The 20,247-nt window shown below is 30.8% G+C and overlaps 5 protein-coding genes across 5 annotated transcripts; 3 read left to right on the forward strand and 2 right to left on the reverse strand.

The window, feature by feature from the left end:
* The first annotated feature begins 233 nt into the window (after positions 1-233).
* On the forward strand, positions 234-935 carry LOC123884979 (auxin-responsive protein SAUR78-like). The gene is made up of 2 exons (XM_045934220.1): positions 234-364; positions 399-935. The coding sequence occupies exon 2, from the start codon at positions 422-424 to the stop codon at positions 812-814; it is 393 nt and encodes a 130-aa protein (XP_045790176.1). The 5' UTR covers positions 234-364; positions 399-421; the 3' UTR covers positions 815-935.
* A 1,901-nt stretch (positions 936-2,836) lies between these two features.
* On the reverse strand, positions 2,837-3,256 carry LOC123886715. The gene has a single exon (XM_045936006.1). The coding sequence runs from the start codon at positions 3,254-3,256 to the stop codon at positions 2,837-2,839; it is 420 nt and encodes a 139-aa protein (XP_045791962.1).
* A 5,786-nt stretch (positions 3,257-9,042) lies between these two features.
* LOC123886716 (auxin-responsive protein SAUR40-like) lies at positions 9,043-9,375 on the reverse strand. The gene has a single exon (XM_045936008.1). The coding sequence runs from the start codon at positions 9,373-9,375 to the stop codon at positions 9,043-9,045; it is 333 nt and encodes a 110-aa protein (XP_045791964.1).
* Positions 9,376-12,581: 3,206 nt separating this feature from the next.
* Positions 12,582-16,402, forward strand: LOC123887525 (probable complex I intermediate-associated protein 30). The gene is made up of 6 exons (XM_045936851.1): positions 12,582-12,726; positions 12,810-12,923; positions 13,044-13,189; positions 13,753-13,833; positions 13,938-14,036; positions 16,073-16,402. The coding sequence occupies exons 1-6, from the start codon at positions 12,675-12,677 to the stop codon at positions 16,259-16,261; spliced, it is 681 nt and encodes a 226-aa protein (XP_045792807.1). The 5' UTR covers positions 12,582-12,674; the 3' UTR covers positions 16,262-16,402.
* Positions 16,403-18,697: 2,295 nt separating this feature from the next.
* On the forward strand, positions 18,698-19,168 carry LOC123886717. The gene has a single exon (XM_045936009.1). It carries the CDS (start codon positions 18,698-18,700, stop codon positions 19,166-19,168), a length of 471 nt encoding a protein of 156 aa, XP_045791965.1.
* Positions 19,169-20,247: the final 1,079 nt, after the last annotated feature.

Here is a 20,247-nt window from a genome sequence, read left to right on the forward strand (position 1 = left end):
CGTATTTGGGCCGATTGCGTCAATATATTGATTACGTGAATGTAGACAATCCCTAAATTCATCAAACCAAACATGATCCATAAAACAAGAGGGCAGACATGTAAAAACACAAGAAAACCCTTCTCAATCCCAAAAACCCCCCACAAGACGCCAACAAAATAGCAACTGGTTTTCCATTTCTCTATCAAATATCACATTCTTAGCTGTGTCCTAAACAGTGGGCCATGCACATGTTTAGTCCCTACCCTTCACATCTTCATCACTCCCTTCAACAATCCCTCTCTTTATAACCAAACCTTCTCACCCCATCTCCTCATCACTCCTCTCACCATTCACTTTCTCTTCCTTTTTTTTTCATTCAGACATTTCATCAAACACTTTCATATTTTCATTCAGACATTTCATCAAACACTTTTCCAAAATGGCCAAACTTGGAAAATTAACAAAACTAAAATCAGCTATTAAAAGATGGCCATCATTAACCAAACTCAGTCGCAACAACAGCTCTGTCTCTGCCACCTGCAAGAACCAGGAACAAGAACATGACCTTCATGCTGTTTATGTTGGAAAATCGCGTCGGCGTTACCTTGTAAACTCTGAAGTTATTCAACATCCTGTTTTTCAGGAGCTAGTGGACAAGTCTTGTTGTAGTGGTAGTGGTGGTAGTGGTGGTTGTGATGATGGTGTTGTTGTTGTTACTTGTGAGGTTGTTTTGTTTGAACATTTGTTGTGGATGCTTGAAAGTGCTGAAAGTGAAACTGCACAATTGGGGTCAATGGATGAGTTGGTTGAGTTCTACAATTGTGCATGTTGATTTCATTGATTGATCATTCAAGTTATGGAATTCATTATGATGTTTTGCTGACAAAATTAGTTAGCTGTAGTAGTAAGTAACTGACTTCAATTGTTTTGTTTTCTTATGGTGATTAAGAAAAGAAAAGAAAAGAAAAAATTAAGGGTGAATTGGTCATTTGAGATTGATTAAATGTATTTAAGAGGATTGCTATATATGATATTATATTATATTATTGTAGTCAACATTGTTTGTGTTAAACATGAATTATGTGCTATGAGTTTTAATTTTTTGACTAAATGTTCTATGTTTTTTTTTTTTTATAGTTCTTATATTTTAGGCTAAATGCATCTATGATCTAAATAATCATCAGCGTAGCACGATAAAATAACGACAACATAATTATTTTTGTAATAAAAGAATATTAAAAAGATAACTGCGTAATTTGGTAATTAAAAATTAAAAGAATTAATCTATTATAAACGTTAAACTTAACGATCTCATGAATGCATTTGACATATATTTTAACCTCTTTAACCCCTCAACACATTTTTATCATCTCGTTTTCTTTCTTTTTTTATTCTTCCTATCACATTACCAATTTTTCTCTCAAGATGTAAATTAGGTGTATGAGTGTCCAAAGATCATTTTCCTTTAAAAACAATGGTTAATTTCTTTTGAAAAAATTTATAAAGATTGTGGGATATTTGATATACTGAATTGCATATTCGAATATGTAATATCACTCTTATAATTAGTATGTGTTAGTTTCGTCAATAAACTCTTTATTTAAAAAAATTTAAAAAAAAGTATAAGATGTAGTTTATTTATAATCTAGCGAAAAAAATTAGATTCGAACAATATTTAGGGTCCGTTTTGACATATTTGAATCTTACAATCTAGCTCCAATATACGTAAAAAATTCTTGATCAAAAACTTGTCTTCAAGTGTCTTGACCACTTTTTGAATCCACAAAGCTCCACTTTCACAAATCCACGGACACAAGCCAATTTTAAACCTTCCAAAACTCCTCATAATTTCCGCAACATAAACACTAAAACTTCTAAAAAAATTAGATAAACCACATATCAAAAAATTACCTAAAAGCATTTTTTATTAGACCACCATAACCTACACTAACCGCAACTTTAGATGCACCCATTTTTTATTTCATATGATAAAGAGTGTTGTTATTTGTCGCGATTTGAAGTATCATGGATTCATCACGAAAGTCATTACATGTGTGGATGGATATAAAGAATAGAGTCCGCTACATTACAAATATGAAGTGTCATGTTGTTATCGAGAAAAAATATTCGCGATATGAAACAATACAGTATTCACGAGAATTATAGTTGAATCTGATTAGCGTATAATTTGAGATGAAAAATTTAAACATGCAATGCTCGAGATTGTTGAGGGAATTATAGTGAAGATCTTATGATTAAGTGTTGGTTGCTTGTGGGCAAAGAGAGGATAATTAGTTAGTTGCTTCTATGGTTGTTAATTGCGTAATGGTGAGTCTGATTGATGTTTATGTTAATTAATTTATGTCAATATTGTAATTATGGCACTTAATTATAGGATAATTCATGTCAATAATGTAATTATGGCACTTAAAACAAATTGCATTTATTTTTGACAAATTATTGTAATGTTTACTCTTTGGATTATTAATTTCTACAAGCACAAAACCAGTGTTAGCTTTATGTACACACAATGACACAATGGCAAGGTTTGATAACATGTGGACCATGGTAGACCAATATTGGGACCATGGTAGTAAATTACAATATAATCCAATTCAAAATTATGAAATAGTATCAAAATTTCTCATTTGGGTCACTCAATCACCATTTATATCTATCTATGTAACAAGTTCAATAGCGATGGACGTAAAGGGAGTTTTAAGAGTCCTATAACCTAAAACTATCTTAATAACTGGAAAAAATTCTCAATTTATAAAACAATTTTATAAGTCTAAGATCTTTTTTAATTGGAGCCTAAGTCTAATCTAACTTTTTTTTTTTGACAACCAAAAGTTTATATCATTTCATTATTCAATAATGTAGTAATACAAAGCAGTAATGACTCAAAGGTATAGCGACGAGGCCAAGAAACGGCCGTCCTAGCAAGTATATGGGCTATCATATTCGCTTGTCGCTTAATAAACTTAACCGTAAAGTTTGGATTACAAGACAAGATATTAGTAATATGGCTAATAAGAGAACTAAACTCGGAACTACCACCACGAAAATGAGTAATTGCATCCACCACACTTTTAAAATCCGTCTCAAAGATAACATTGGATATACCACTTTGTGTCAATGCTTTCATAGCTTGAAATAAGGCTAAGGATTCACCTTCCACAATAGAGCAATTCCCATATAACAATGTAGTCTCCACCATCACAAAATGACCCCTAGCATTGCGGAAACACCAACCTGTGCTTGATTTATTCATCTCTTTATGAAACCCGACATCGACGTTACACTTGAATCAACCATTACATGGTTTCTGCCACTTGAGGGAATATTGTTGCTGCTGTATAGTAACTTAAAAAATATTTATATTAAAGAAAATGTTAAACAGTGTCCCGAAGAATTAGTAAAAATGTATTTTAATTCCGCTAAGAAGAGCAAGATGGAGAATGAATCAAATAACTGTATTTTATTTTTCTGTTCACATATGCCATCCTCCCAAGGTTTCCATTGCATATACATTGCCGATAATTATTGCTTAGCTCAACCATTAATTGATATTATATAATTGCTTGGAGTCTGGAATTGTGTTGTTCAATTGTACTTCAAAATTCAATACTATATTCTTCTATATATTCTTATGAATATGAACATGGGATTAGCAACAAACGAGGAGAATGCACGCAAGCAAAAGTAAAAATATGATAGCTAAGGTGACACTAAACAATGTCCTCGGACACTAGTTAAGTATACCAAAAAAATGAATTTAAAGATAAAGTTCGTGTTAAAAAGACAACTTTTTAAATGTTTAAGGTGTTTTGGTAAGTGTGAGTATATGTAGTTAAGTCTCACATTGCTTAGAAAAGTGGAGGTTGAATACTTTATAAGTGAGATGACTCATAAACCTAATATCTTAATGTTTTGGGTTAATGTGTGGTGTCCAACTCACCCGTGAAATTGTTTTTTAAGCCCAATGTGGATGATCCTACTGGCTGCACCCTCGTGATGACCCAACATAAGTTATTGAATGCTCAAGTTTTACGATAAAATTTCTTTATTAGTATGCTAACTAGAGCAACGGGGTCATTGTTTAGCATTTGTTAAAACTTCGAAGTTTTTGTCCATAATTAATATTGTTGAGTTAATCAAGATAATTAAGTGTGAATTATGTTTCACATTGATTATAAGAGTTGATGCTGAACAAATGAGAGGACTCATAAATCTAATGTTTAAAATCTTAGTGAAGATGTGGTATTAAAAATCACTTGTGTGATTGTTCTTAGTCTAATGATATGTCGCACCAAGTTTTAGCGTAAATGTTTTTTTAATTCTATCTTTTAAATTTTCTTATTTACAGTTTTAATTTTTATCCGATCACGCTTTGCCAGCCTTAATTTTTATTTTTTTTTAATTTTTTTTTAAGTTATTTCCAAGATAATTATACATGAATGAAAGAAAGACAGGCAACAAGTTACACCGTTAAACATTTTTGAATCTTCACTTAAACAGATTCTAATAATTAATTAATATACGGATTGGGTTGAGTCATCGGATTAAACGGATCAGCTAGACCAGGACTGATTCCACTGCACGAGTCAATAAATTTGTCCCTTAATCACCTAGTACTTTTCAATGGAGACCAAATTAAGTATGGAACCCCACTAGTACTTTGCAATCGATGATGATATTCAATATATATAGCCTGTAAATGCAATATTCACGAATTCATTGAACTTAAATCACTTCACAACTGTAAACCAACCTAGTACACAGTATCTCTTATTTCCATATATATACCAGGGGCATCACCCACTGTTTTATACATCTTCCTCCATCCGCGTAAGAATAATTTAGTCGATAGAAACATTATATATTAAGATCTGACTCAGATACATGTGCAACATAAGTTATGATAATAGATTTCCAAAAAATGAGGGCCTCAATTTTTTTTTACAGAAGAATATAGTAGTATCAATAAATTGGGAAGGGTACAAAACATAATATGTTACGGCAAAATGCAAAGGTCCAATCTCTGAATTAAAAAAGAAGGTAAAGAAAAGATGGAAAGGATTTAGGAAACAAAACTTACTGTAAAAAAAGAAGGAAAAGTGACTAAAAAAATAAGGAAACATCAAACATGATAGAGACGATACCACACAATCCCATTCTGTTTTTTTATTATTACTAAGATGAAAAAATTTCTAGAAAATTCTTTTTTTTTTTTCACTAAGAGGCTATTTTAAACATTTGCATGTTATCTCTAAAAACAGGAGATCGGCCCTACATTGTAATATGCATGGACCAGAATCCAAACCATAATACCAAAATGTTTTAAAATGAGTTTAAGTATAAAAAGTTTGAACCCTTAACGGATAGTCAAGTGTTTGATTCTGACTTCTTGTTAGGGATCATCACATTGAATCTTGAACAAGTACACAAGTGAGTTGGACATCACATCTTAACCCGAAACCTTAATACATTATGTTTATGGATCCTCTCACTTATAAATTGTTTAACACTCACTGTTTTATTCAATGTGGAACTCAACAGACATTTGAAATATAACTCTTTTGTGTGTATAAAATGTTTGGTAGACTCAAACTGTGAAAATTTTGTAGGGATGATATAGTAAAATATATAAATAAAAATGAGGTTTTGGAAAAAAGTTTATATATCATTTTTATTTTTTACATACATAAATTCAATTACATCTCTCTCTATGGAGATAGTTGTAGAAATAAATTTAGCTAAAACCTAGGAAATTTGTGCATGATCTAAGAATTTTTACATACATAACTTCAATTACATCTCTCTCTCTATGGTTAGCATGATCTAAGAATTTTGAGCCCACATCATCGACAGGAAAGGTTGAGTTGATAAATTTAACGAGTCAGATTTGAGCTTACTAGCTAGTTGTGTATGAGTTGATAGGAAGTGGGATCAGAAGACCATACGTAATCTTTTGTTTGTATATAATATAATATACAAAATAATATGAAAAATGTTAAATAGAATCATCGAAGTATTAGTTAAAGAAATCAATATAGAAAAGTTATTTTGAAACTTCCATAGTTAATATTTTTAAAATAAAAAAAAAAATCACTTTATAATACTTGTCAAACTTTACTAACCTCATTATGCTTCATATTTTCTGGGACAGGAGTTCAAATCTTGGATTCAACAATTTAATTATTTATTTCATCTTTTAGAAACTTTTGTTTTATTAATATTTGAGGAAAAAATTTAAAACATCTCAATAAAAATTATTTTAGATCTCTAAAGATATAGGCGTGCCCTTTTTTTTATTGTCAGTAGCCTAGTGGTTAGAAAATCCAACTTAATTTCTTAAACTTGAATAAGTGAAGTGTCTGAGGTTCGAACTCCAGCTACTGCACTATAATGTGATATTTCTATCAACAGAATTAAACTCTCAGGACATAGGTGCGCAACTTATATGTGTATCAAACATTTTCGATAATTTATATCACTACATAACATAGAAGAAGATGTTGGAAGGGTTCAACTAGTTGTTAGCCAGCTGTTTCTTTCTACATAGATAGAAACAAAAAAAACATTGGAGAATATACAGTGTCTATCGCTTTCTTATTTTTCTTCCACTTTTTTCCATTATTACTAACAATATGTGAGGCCTTATCTCTTCATTAGCTATCTATAAGAAATGCTTATTGTCTACTAGCTAACAATATTTGTATATTCTAGTGCATGAACATCAATTTCATATGGCCGTAGGACCCAAGAAAGAATCTTAATTATACATCTCTAGTTATTTTAATTTCATTGCTTTTACTTTATTTTATTTAATGGTATAATTCTTTAACTTAATCTTTGTTGTAATGGTATACTAGAAAAGTCTTCCAATATTGTTTAAAAATTGAATTAAGAGCAATTTATAAATACTTAAACTACTTGACTCATTTATGATACTTTTTAACTAAAGACAAATTATTGGAAGAGCATGCATTAAATCAGACAATACCTTAGAACAATACTAAAACAAATTAGACAAATTTAAATTAATGAGCATATTGAAAAATTGTCTATGTTATTTTTTAAAAATTATGTTTGACACTTTTCACATCTTAAGTAGTCATGCATAACAATGTTATATTTAAAATGAATGGTTTTGTTTTGTAATTCGAAAAGGGTTAGCGGCGCAACGTACTTCGTCTTTTATTCATGTGTATTAATTATCTTATATATATATATATATATATATATATATATATATATATATATATATATATATATATATGAGTCAGGATCCGTTGACACCAACTAGTTTGACACCAAATGTTACACCTCTCAATAACGTTTTAACCGATATAAATTTTATAAAATCCACCGTTGGATTGAAAGTTTACATCATATAGATCATTTGTGTAAAATTTCAAATAAATCAAAAATCATTTGATATGTTATTGAGATACATCAAAATTAACGGTTTTTGTATTTTTTTAAATGCCGTTAATCTTTATGTGTCTCAATAGCATATCAAATGATTTTGGATTTGTCTGAAATTTTACACAAATGATCTATATGATGTAAACTTTCAATCCAACGGTGGATTTTATAAAATTTATATCGGTTAAAACGTTATTGAGAGGTGTAACATTTGGTGTCAAACTAGTTGGTGTCAACGGATCCTGACTCTATATATATATATATATATATATATATATATATATATATATATTTAAATAAATGATGCATGAAAATCAGTTATTTCTATGTTGGAAGAATGTTGGGCCCTTTTCAATCACTTCTTGATGGTTGCTCTTCACCTCCATTGTGTTGTTTAACTAGAAAAAATACTATCGAAAAATATATCGATAAAATTTCCACTACTAAAAAATATCTCCCGATAAACAAAGGGACATGAAAAAAATTGATCATTTTAAGGGAACGAGAAGCAACTATCTAACTTGAGTAAACAATCACTTTGGTCCCTGAAAGTGGCACTCGCTGTCATAATAGTCTCCGAATCATCAAAAAACAATTTAAGATCCCTGAAAGTAACTTCTGTTAGTCAGAATAGTCCCTGACGTTAGTTTCTGTCAAAGAACCTTTGATAGTGTTGATGTGGCCGTTTGGTTGACTTTGTTGACTAATACGTGTCATTTCTTTTTAAAAATTGATGCCACGTAGGCAGAGACCAAATTGAAGGTAAAAAAAAAACAAAAGAAGTGGCATTTCTTTTTTGATTTTTTTTTTAAAGAAATGCCATAATACGTGTCATTTTCTTTTTTGAATTTTTTTTTTACCTTCAATTTGGTCCCTGCCTACGTGGCATCAATTTTTAAAAATAAATGACACGCATTGGTCAACAAAGTCAACCAAACGGCCACATCAGTACTACCGAACGGTTCTTTGACATAAACTAACGTCAGAGACTATTCTGACTAACGGAAGTCACTTTCAGGGATCTTAAATTGTTTTTTGATGATTCGTGGACTATTATGACAGCGAGTGCCACTTTCAGGGACCAAAATGACTGTTTATCTAACTTCTATGTTGGAAGAATGTTGGGCCGTTGTTAATCATTTAGCCCATTGTATGCCATAAATCATGGAAAGAGGGTGTGGATAGGAGAAATACCCTCTTTTCTTTTTTTCACCTTTTGTATTTGATACCAGACCCATATGGGTCTCTAATTTTTCATTAGTAATAGTGTTTTTGCTATTAAATAGAATGCAACTTCAGTAATGTGCAAACCTCCATCAAAGTACTATTGAAAAAAAAAAAATTATATTATATCATATATACACCAAAAAATTTATATCCACAAGCTGCAAGCCCATCAACCTAGAAACATGTTCAATTAAGGTGGATGCCCTTCTCCCGTTGTATTGTTCACATAGGAAAAAAATATACTACTTAGAAATATCTTCCGATAAAATTTACACTACTAAAAAATATTTTTCGATGAACTGAAAAGATTCAGAACAATGCAAAATGAAAAAAGAGTGGTTAACTTCGATTTATAACAAAAGTTGTAGGCATATAAAAATTATATGCTATCTCTAATAATCAAGTTGGTATTACCATTCTCTTCTTAATTTTAATCTTTGTGTTGGACCTTCCAATAAACCACTCCTCAAAATCTCGTGGTTCAAATGGAATCCTCAAAACCCCTTCATTACTAAACCCATATACCTCCTCAGACTTACCCAACAATTCACAAAAAAATGCATCACCAAGTGCTCTTGTGTGAACCATAAATCTCCTACAAGTGTCTTCATTTGTTCCAACACATATTGGAACATAACCTTTTGGTGCCAACAACATAGGACCTTGTATACGTTTGTAGTGACCATTTCCACCACTAATCCATTTCCTTAATTTGCTTTCTCTAGCTCCCATTGCAAAAGATATACCCTTAGTTTATTTTCTATTGAATGATTTATATAGATTCTTTGAGACAATTGTTTCTTAAATAGTAGTCCTTGAGGTACTTGATGATGTACTTGAAATATTCCATGTTCATGTCCCTTAAATTAATGTTGATTTGTGAAAGAAAATTTGTTTTCACTGCGACGATGAAATTGATAATGATGTGTTTGTTCCTTGTACAATTGCCCTAGACAAAGTTGGATGCCGTAACAACAATGTTGGCTTAGCCATGCACGATTTATTTTATATTAAATTATCCATTTACAGCTTGGTTAAATTTGTAAATGATCTTTGTAAACAAAAAATCAATTAATTTAGGATTTTATGAAGACTTTCCAATTAATTTTTATTTGCAACAGTGTTTGTGTTAAAATTTCGTTGTTGTAATTATAAAAAAAAAAAAAAAAAAAAAAATTGTTGTTGTCGGTGTGAAACTTTAAGTGAATGATCTGTAAATACTTTGTGAGCAGTACTTTTAAGTGAATGATCTGTAAATATTTTGTTAGCAGTACTAGCTAAGGTCTGTCCTAATTTATTGAGTCTTCGAAACTCAACTCACTTAAATTTTTTTGTTCAACGAGAAAAAAATTTACTCATGCCAACAAAAATAAAATCTTGTATATATATTTTTATGTGGGAAAATTAGAAGAAAAAAAAATCACAAATATAACAACAAAATTGAATGAGTTCCCATTTTTTTTGTTTACACTACCATTTGGTTTTGGGGAATGTTCTAGCATAAAGTGATTTTAGTCTTCCATCGATCGTAGTTACACTGTATTGAATTATGATCCTCCCTACTAAATTCAGCGTCAATCACGACTGAACCAACTAACGATTAGTATGATATTATATAATTAAGTCAAGTCAAAGTGAACAAATGATAATAAGTATATATATTTTTTACTTATTTAAAATATAGAAGTTTATTACTCACCAAAAAAAAAAATATAGAAGTTTATTTAAGAAAATTATATTAGATTAATATTTTACTTGGCAAACTCATTGAATTAACTTTAGAACTTTTTCGATCTAATATTACTTATTTTACATACCGTAGTATAATCAAATGCTTCTGTTTTCTATTATATTCATATTCACACACAAAATTACTTATGTTGTTTATCCTATTATTACTATTTGTTCATATGCTAATTGAGCATATAATCTTATCTAGTTGGCAAAAGACTGGAATTTTGTCATCATTAGAAAATAAATATAGGAATATTTAATTCTGGAATCTCCTACGGCTACATGTGTATAAGCAGTGAAGAGAACAACAAGAACAAATGCCTAACTATTACTTTATTAAGATTTCTAAAAATTATATTCTAATTAATAAAAGATTAGTCGCTCAAGTTGTGTACAGAAGATATCTGATTCACATGAAAGAAAAGATTAGTCTTGGTCTGTAATTTTTTTTTAATGGAGATGTATAATTGGAAATAAAAAAAATTAATTTAGGAGCACAAATGGATATATTTCTCCTTAGGCTTTGTTTGCGAGTTTGAAGGACGGGTGAATTCCAAAGGAAAAAAATAGAAGAATTTGAGAGGAAAGTTTTGGTAAATTCATTTTTCTTCGTAATACAATATATTTTTAAGCTTAGTTGGTAAGGTCAGATTTTAAGTTTATAGTTTATAACTTATAAGTTGATATGACCAAAAAAGATATGTTTGATAAACGTTTTTAAAAAAGAATTTATAGCTTATTTTACTAGTTTATAGCTTATTTTTCAAACGCTATTTCAAGTAGCTTATAGTTTTTTTTTTCCTTCCAATTTTACTTTGTCATCTTACTTAAAAAAAATTAAATATTAATTAAACATATATTTTTTGTCATTTCATATTTATAAAGTAGTTCAACCTCTAATTTTACCAAACACTATAAATTCAATCAGCTAGTTTATTCGCCATAAGTTAAAAGATAACTTATAAACTATTCACTATAAGTTCATCTGCTATAAACTAATTTATCCGTTATGTGCTATTTTTTACTAAATAGAGTCAAAATGTGTGCACCACTATATTACACCTCCAACTTTTTACATTAGCTATTAACTATAAGCTAACTTTTTAGCTAAGCTTACATCTTAATTTCATCAAACAGAGCTTAAGGTGTCAGATTCTCTTAGGGTCTGTTTGGTTCAAAAGAGTAGAAGAGGAGGGAGGGATTTTTATAGAGGGGAGGGGAGGGGAGGGAAAAAAATTTAATTGCAGATGTGTTTCGTTCAAAAGAGGGAAGGGGAGGGGGAGGAGAGAGATTTTAATTGAAAATATGTTTGCTTCACGAGGGGATGGGAGGGATGATATAATTAAATTACTTTTTTATCCTTATAATTTATAAGAGTCTCATAATTTTAAAATTATTCACTTTATAAATATTTAAATATAAGAACTCAATAGACTCGAAACTCCACAAATGTAATTATTTGTTGATGTTAATTTTTTTTATCTTGATGGTTGATTGAATCTAATAAATAATTTATAAAAATTAAACTGCACACAAAAATTTAAAATTTAATCTTATAAAAAAAATTATATATATACCTTTAACGTAATAGGCAAAGGCAAAAAGTTATATAAAACAAATTAATCACATGCAACAAAATATAAACGTAGGCAAAACAATTATATGATAAAATTGTATATAACCTAAACAAATAGCAAGTTCTCTTTTTATAATAAAAAAGTAGCAAGTTTTTTTTTTTACACAAAAAAATAGCAAGTTAGCAACATTAAAAATGCAAGTAAGGATGATTTTGGTATTTAAAAATAAATATAAGGATAATTATGTCAACATAATTAAAATTGTAATAACATTTAATGCCTCCCCTCCCCTCCCCTCCAAATCCCCCCAATTTGGGGGAAGCAAAAAGTGGTCTAAAATGTGTTTTGAATCCCTCCCCTCCCCTCACCTCCCCTCCTAAAAAATTGAACCAAACATAAAAAATTAAAAATATCACTTCACCTCCCCTCCCCTCCCCTCCAAAACCCCCGAACCAAACGGACCCTTAAATGTCTTCTTCTACCTTTTTTTTCTTCTCTTTTCTTCTTTTTGTTAAAATGGGGGTATAATTATCAAAATTCAATGGATAATTATAAATTTGGGCCAAGCAAATATGAAGCCCATAAGAAGAAAGCCCATTTACAGACATGGTTGATGGCTGAAGCTGTCACCGCCTGCTCTGGTGGCGGTGAGAGGAAGCTCGGTTTAGAGAGAGAGAGAGAGAGAGAGAGAGAGGAGTGTGTAGAGAGAGAAAGAGAAATATGTCGAGATTAAGGAGACTGTTCCAATCATCAATGGATGCTACTAAGAAAGGTATTCATTTTCCAATATTCATGCTTTGAACAATTTGATTCATTATTTGATCTTTCTCTAACTTTATGCATTGGTTTCAAAAGCTTTATCTGGTAGTTTTGATGATTTGATGCCACCACCTGAAAAATATATATTCAACTTCAATTCCAAGCAAGAAATAAAGAAATGGCATTTATATTCTGATTCTGAATTTGGAGGTACATTATTATTTCTTCCTAATTACTACCAAATTATTTTGTGTTAATAAAGTTTGTAACTTTGGTTAATTTAATTTTAGGGTTTTTAATCAATTTTTTTATTTTTTTTTTGTTATTCAGGTTTATCATCTGCATCTCTGCAGATACCTGAATCTGAAAATGGTGCAAGTACTGGAATTTTCTCTGGGAATCTTTCTCTTGAGGTTACTCAAGGTGCTAAATGGAATATTAGTAGAGGTGGTTTTTGTGGAATGCGCTCTAAAAAGGTTGGTGTTTTGTTCAATGGTAACATTGATTGGTAGTCCAGATTGGATTGAATTGTGTGATCGATGCGTGATTCTCGTTTTTATGTTGGGTCTGTTTGGATTGACTTATTTGAGCTTATCTTTTGACATTAACACTTTGAGACTATTTCAAAGAGTTAATGGAAATAACTTATGACATATTCGTAAACTATTTTCAGCTTATTTCCATAAACTCTGATAGTTTATGAAAATAACTATTTTCAGCTTATTTCCATATTATCTTTTATCATAGAATAGTTTATACATAAGCGCTTATTTAGTTAAGCAGTATGAGCCTGTATGGATTGACTTATTTGAGTTTATTCAGTGGCATAAGCACTTATAAGAACGTTTGGGGGAACTTATGAAAATAACTTTTGGTTATAGTTTGACTTTATCTTATCTTTTGTTGTAGAAATAACTTATGCCTAAACATTTATATGATAAGTGCTTAATTAAGTTGTTTATTCAAACAGAGTCTATATATGATATATCCAAACAAGGCCTAAGTTAAGTTGCCTTTCCGCAATTCTGTGTTTTTGTAGTTTGATGGCTTCATTGACTTGGATTCATATGATACTATTGCTATGAAACTTAAAGGAGATGGCAGAAGTTATATATCTACTGTGAGTGTGCTTTCCTTCTCCAATGCCAAAATGTTATCACAGGCAATTAGATGGTCATAAGTTTCATTTATTGGTACTTTGGTAGTAATTTGATAATGGTGCAGATCTATACCGAGAATTGGGTTAATTCACCTGGACAAATGGAGGATAACTCATGGCAATCCTTTATTTATGTCCCCAAAGATAACTGGTACATTGCAAAGGTAAGTCCCATTTCTGTCTCACTGCTTACAATCTAATGATTGATATGTCCGACTAGGCATTCTGTTTGAGTTGTGATAACCTGCTATTTTGTAGGAAGTATAATTATCTGCTACCTGTGAGTGTTTTTTCCTGCCATAGATATAGGCTATCTTACTTGACGTGGTTTTACTTTGGGAATAAGGACTCAATAAGGTGCATTGAAAGCCCATGCACGTTGCTCTTGTAACTTTCAATCCACTTTTCTTTCGAAGACTTTCCCTACCACTGCAATGTTTTACAAATGCTCTAGTGACTAGAAATAGTGTCTTGTTTAGCATTAATACACGCTTGTTATGAACCAACTCTCTCAAAAGTTTAACGTATTTGGTTAAGGGCCCGTTTGGATTGACTTATTTTTGACCTTATGTGAAACAGCTTATACAAATAAATAAGTTTTTCAAGGTAGTTTATGAGAAAACAACTTATAAAGATACAATTTTTGTTAGTGAAAACTTATAAATTAACATAAAAGTTTATTTGTTTGCATAAGCTATTTTCATAAGCTCAAAAATAAGCTAAATCCAAATGGGTCCTAAATCAGGTTAACTCACTTACAAATTGTTTGCATGTAAACCTAGATAGACTCACATAGAATCAGGAGTTTGAGGGCGATTGAACAGGTCTACAATTTAGTGGGTACTTTACATGCCTAAAATGATAGTGATTTTTAAAATGCACAAATGCAACAATTGAATGATACGGCTTCATAGTGCACAAAACATTAATCTTATAGTTATAACACTCGACTACATAGACGCATTTAACATTCCAATAGAAAGAACACTTTATTTAAGAAATATGATAGAATAGGAGAGAATCTCTCCTCCAAGGGTTTCCCTCTTCACAATAGAGAATACTTTATTCATAAGATACCCCTTTCTAACATTGTATTCCCCTATTTATACAAATGCTTCCTAGAGCCTTAAAATGTGTCTTTCTAGGGTATTCTTCCACCCAAAAGGGTTACAAATGTTATCATCCACTATCTCATAAATTCTATCTCTCGAGATGTCACCTTCCATGAACAAGACTCTAACTAAACCAATAACCAATCCACTTCTCTAATATCTCATAACTACTTTAACTACTCTAATCTACCTTTGTTCTATATCCTAACAACGATGTTCTATTGTGTCTCAACTCTCAACATCATAGTCCCAAATTAAACAAAGTCACATGAACCAGAAAACATGAAGAACAACATCGTTGCAAGTTTGCAATTAAAACAAAAGGACAACAATGCAAATGAACCCAACTCCGATGAGTTGGAACCTAGCTCTACTAAGCTAAATTCAGCCCCAATGAGAGGAACCTAGTCCAGTCATGCTTCACTCGTTAGTAATATTGAACATTGTGATTTGTCAATTTGCCCATTGATTTTGAACTTGTTATACTTTTTCGTGTGATGAATTGTGAATCGTGTGATGAATTGTGAACTTAACTTGAGTTTTGTGAATGCCCTCTGGTGGTTTGCTGGTGGTGTGGTATGGTATTAAACTAGAATGCTGAAAATTTGCTATGCAAACATAGTACCAAATCGTCGTTTTTGCATGTTATGCTACATTTTTTTAAACTTCACTTTTCCATTTAGTAAACTAATGGTCAAGAATGGATATGAACCGATGTCCGATGGGAATTTCTGTATTGCTTATATATGGAACTGCTTATGTCAGTCAGTTTATCATCATCTGCCATTGTTTCTACTCATTAAAGAATCAACTTGACAATTTGTTAGCAAGTAAACCGTGTCTTGCTGGGCACCCATCTTTACTATTTGAAACTTAGTAGAGAACATAAAGATATGATAGAATAATTGTAGCTTGGTTTTGTGCCTTGTTGGTTTTCTATGAACACAAAGGTGAAGCATTGGGGTATCATTGGCCCATATTAAACACTCTAGTAGTGATACTTGAACATTTAGTTGCATGCTATTCTATTGTAAATTTTAATCTTTGGCATAAGGGACGTGTGCTTAGTAATTTCATCGATTGACCAGATTCCTCTAGCTCGATATCTACCTACTTGGAGAGGGAATGTTATAGATGAAGAAATTGAAATGAATCCATCCCGTGTTCTTGGCATGTCTCTTTCTGTCAATGCGGAGGGTGGTGTTCCAGGTGCTAAATCCGGACCAGGTGATTTCAGACTTGAACTTGATTGGATCAAAGCAATAAGAACACAATGAAGTAGTATAGGTTGTTGCAGATAAAATTCAAGAATTTTCCTCTTCTTTTAGGGCAATTAATTTTTACCATGTTTTGTAATAATAATGTATCTATTTAAGATTCATAAATGAAAAATATATTTGAAGTTATTCCATTTCCAATGCACATCTAACAAGGGTTTTCATATTCACATGAAAATACTTTGCAGAAAACAGAATTCATTATATTCATAGGTGATGAATTCAAGATTGATGGTCACTTTGCAATTATTATGTTATGCATAATTACATAATGAGGTCATTAATTAAGTGTTGTAGTGTAAATTTGGTGGAAAGGTACATTACCACCAACTTGTAACAAGGCAAATATCATTTTCAACTTATGGAAGCTAGCTAATTTCCTACAGCTGTGATCATGCTATCCGCGACATGATTTTCTAAAATGAGCAATTCACTTTAAAATATGAAACATCGCCATAAAAAGCCACTTCGGATGCATATGTCAAAGAAAAAACACAATTTTTGTGTGGTGGATGTGTATATTTTCTGAACATATTTTTGTCCTCTCTGATAATACACTCTGAGGTTTTTTAAAAATGTGGGGTGGAGAAAGCTGTTTTGCATTTTGTGACAAGCATCTTGTGATTTTTCATACTCAGAATTCCACAACCACAACATATTATATGTTATAATAAATTGGAAAATCAACAAAATTATCATGAAAGACATTGGTTACTATTAATGTTGAAATATCTATCTAAAATGTCAACTTAAAATAGTAATGTAAAATTATCAATGTAAATGTCAACTTACAATAGTAAATCTAAGTTATTTTATTCATGGCTTTAATAGTATAAATACCACCCTTTGGATCATGTAAAAGACACACTTTGAGAGCAATAAGTAATCTCATACAAACTTCTTCATTCTCTTCATTCTCATAATTAGTATAATATATATTTATAGTATTATAACTACATTAGTAATTTATATCATTATATTAGTCCTTAAAGAATACTTAAATATTTGATTTTCTCAACACGTTATCAGCATGATCGTTTCTATCAGAAGTGATTTACCACCACTAGGTATATATCATCTATCCTTATTACTTTAATCTTATGATAATTATAATTATTATTTGCCCCGGTTATAGAAAACTGGCAATTTGTCAAGTGATTTATAACTAGAGTGGCTATTATCATTATTATCACTACTTTACTCACTTATTATAGAAAACGTATTTAAATTTTGTGTGGAGGTCTAAAATCCCCATAATATCACAAAAGATAATTTTTGATTAATAATACTAATTTTCATGGAGGTGTTCAAAACCCCATCTATATATTACTAATTTTCATACTTAATGGAGGATTAAAAACCTCATATGTATGACTAACTTTTATACTTAACGGAGGTATTCAAAACCCCATCTATATTACTAACTTACATACTTAATGGAGGATTAAAAACCCCATATGTATGACTAACTTTTATACTTAATGGACGTGTTCAAAACCTCATCTATATTACTAACTTACATACTTAATGGAGGATTAAAAACCCCATATGCATGACTAACTTTTATACTTAATGGAGGTATTCAAAACCCCGTCTATATTACTAACTTTCATACTTAATGGAGGATTAAAACTCCATATGTATGACTAACTTTTATACTTAATGGAGGTATCCAAAAACCCCATCTATAATGCTAATCTTCATATTAAATGGAAGAATAAAATCCCCATCTATAATATTGTTAACTTTAATTCTTAATGGAAGATTAAAATCTCAGTCAATAATATTATTTCACGAAAGATTTATAATTAAGATTTTGAAATTTGATATTATTTAAATATTAATATGTTATTATCATATATGTTCATTAACTTTATATATTGTTCACTCCATTTGTGCATCTTAAGAGCTAGATGATTTTTAACACACTTAGAATATTTTTACTCATTCCCAACGGTAACAAACAATAAAATTTAACACTTTTCTCATATCTCCTAACGGCCACATAACGGTCACATAACGGCCATGAACAGTAAAAGCTTACATTTTTCCACTATCTCCCAACGGCAACAAACGGTAACGTAACGGACACTTCATAAAATTCACACTATAAATACTTCACCTTCACTCATAAGTCTTTATACCATTCTCAAACTTTTATTCACATTTCCAAAATGTTTAAATTTTTTCTTATGCTTATTACTCTACTTGTCTTTATGTTTTTCATTTTCTGGATCACCAAATCTGAAGAATTAGGAGAACCTTTTATAGTAGTAACAATATTTGTTGTTTTACCATTACTGGTATTAGCCTGATTTATTAGCTGATAGAATCATGGTTTTTGTAATCATAGCTATTGAATAAAATAATTTTTTCTTTTTGTCATAGTTTATACATTAAATATTGATTGTGTTCTTTTGTATTTTAGATATAAACATGTCAAACGTTAAGCATCATTTCAAAATTCTAAACATAACCGGAGAAAATTACATAACATGGAACAACAACTTAACTGAGTACCTTGCATGTGAGGGGCTCGATAAAATTCTAGAAGGAGATAATGCAGGGATGCAAACAGCTGACTCACAGGAATTAGCAATGGAAAAATCGAAAGTAAATCGGATAATTAAACACCACCTTGATGATGGATTACAAACAGAATATTCAAATGCCAAGGATCCCAAAATACTATGGGACAAACTTAAGGCAAGATTTGGACATCAAAGGAAAGTCATGTTACCCTCATTAATGGATCAGTGGAACAAATTAAGGTTCCAAGATTATAAAAGTGTTGTTGCATATAACTCTGCCATGCTCCAAATTATTGCACAATTAGAATTTTGCGGCGTGGTTATAACTGAAGAACAGAAATTGGAAAAAACATTTTCAACTTTCCATCCATCCTAAGTATTGTTGCAACAACAATATAGAATGAGGGGATTTACTGAGTACTCTGATTTGGTCCCAACTCTTTTGGTGGCAGAACAAAACAATGAGCTCATGATAAAAAACCACCAGACACGTCCCACAGGAACAATAGCATACCCCGAAATAAATGCAACAACATTTTAATCATGGGCGTGGTGGCCATAATCGTCATAAAGGACGAGGGGGTAAAGCTCATTTTGATGGTCGAGGCAGAAATCACGGTCGAAACCACTTTCGTGGTCGAGGTCGTGGACGAGGATATGTGAATAATTATAGGCCTCCTAAATATTAATGAAGTTGAACCCAATAATGATACTATCTACCTTGAGACTGCTGATTTTATTGAAGAAGAAAATGAAATGAATATGAATTAAGTAACTAATTAAATAAGTATTTGAATAATGTGTGGTATGCTCGAATTACTTAATAATATGTGTGACTTGTGTGGTGTGCTTGAATTACTTAATAATATGTATGACTTGTGTGGTGTGCATTGTGTAATATTTGATTATTGAATAATAATGTTGGATGTATTATATTGATTTATTGTTTTCCTATCTTTAATCTTGATTTTATTTTAAGAAGGTCAGACAAGGAACATGTCAAAGACATTTGCATCCCGGATAGTGGAACTACCAACACGATCCTCAAAAGTAAGAAATATTTCACTGACTTAAATTCTACTAAAGGTGTGATAAATACTATCTCATGACTTGCTGATTTAATAGAAGGGACAGGTAATGCTATGTTCATGTTACCAAATGGAACAAAATTTGTCATTAATGATGTTTTATATTCTCCTAAATCAAAGAGAAATTTGTTGAGTTTTAATGACATATATCGTCAAGGGTATGACACTGAAAATGTAACTGAAGGCAATATGAAATATATTAATATTACTACTAAGGTGTCTGGAAAGAAGAAAACCTTAGAAAAGCTACCAAAATTGCCTTCGGGGTTACATTATACATATATATACATAAAATTGAATGTAATTTGGTAGTAAAAGAAGACCCAAAAACTATGATTTTATGGCATGACCGTTTAGGTCACCCTGG

Source organism: Trifolium pratense, linkage group LG5, assembly GCF_020283565.1.
Source record: "Trifolium pratense cultivar HEN17-A07 linkage group LG5, ARS_RC_1.1, whole genome shotgun sequence".
NCBI classification, from domain to species: Eukaryota; Viridiplantae; Streptophyta; class Magnoliopsida; order Fabales; family Fabaceae; genus Trifolium; species Trifolium pratense.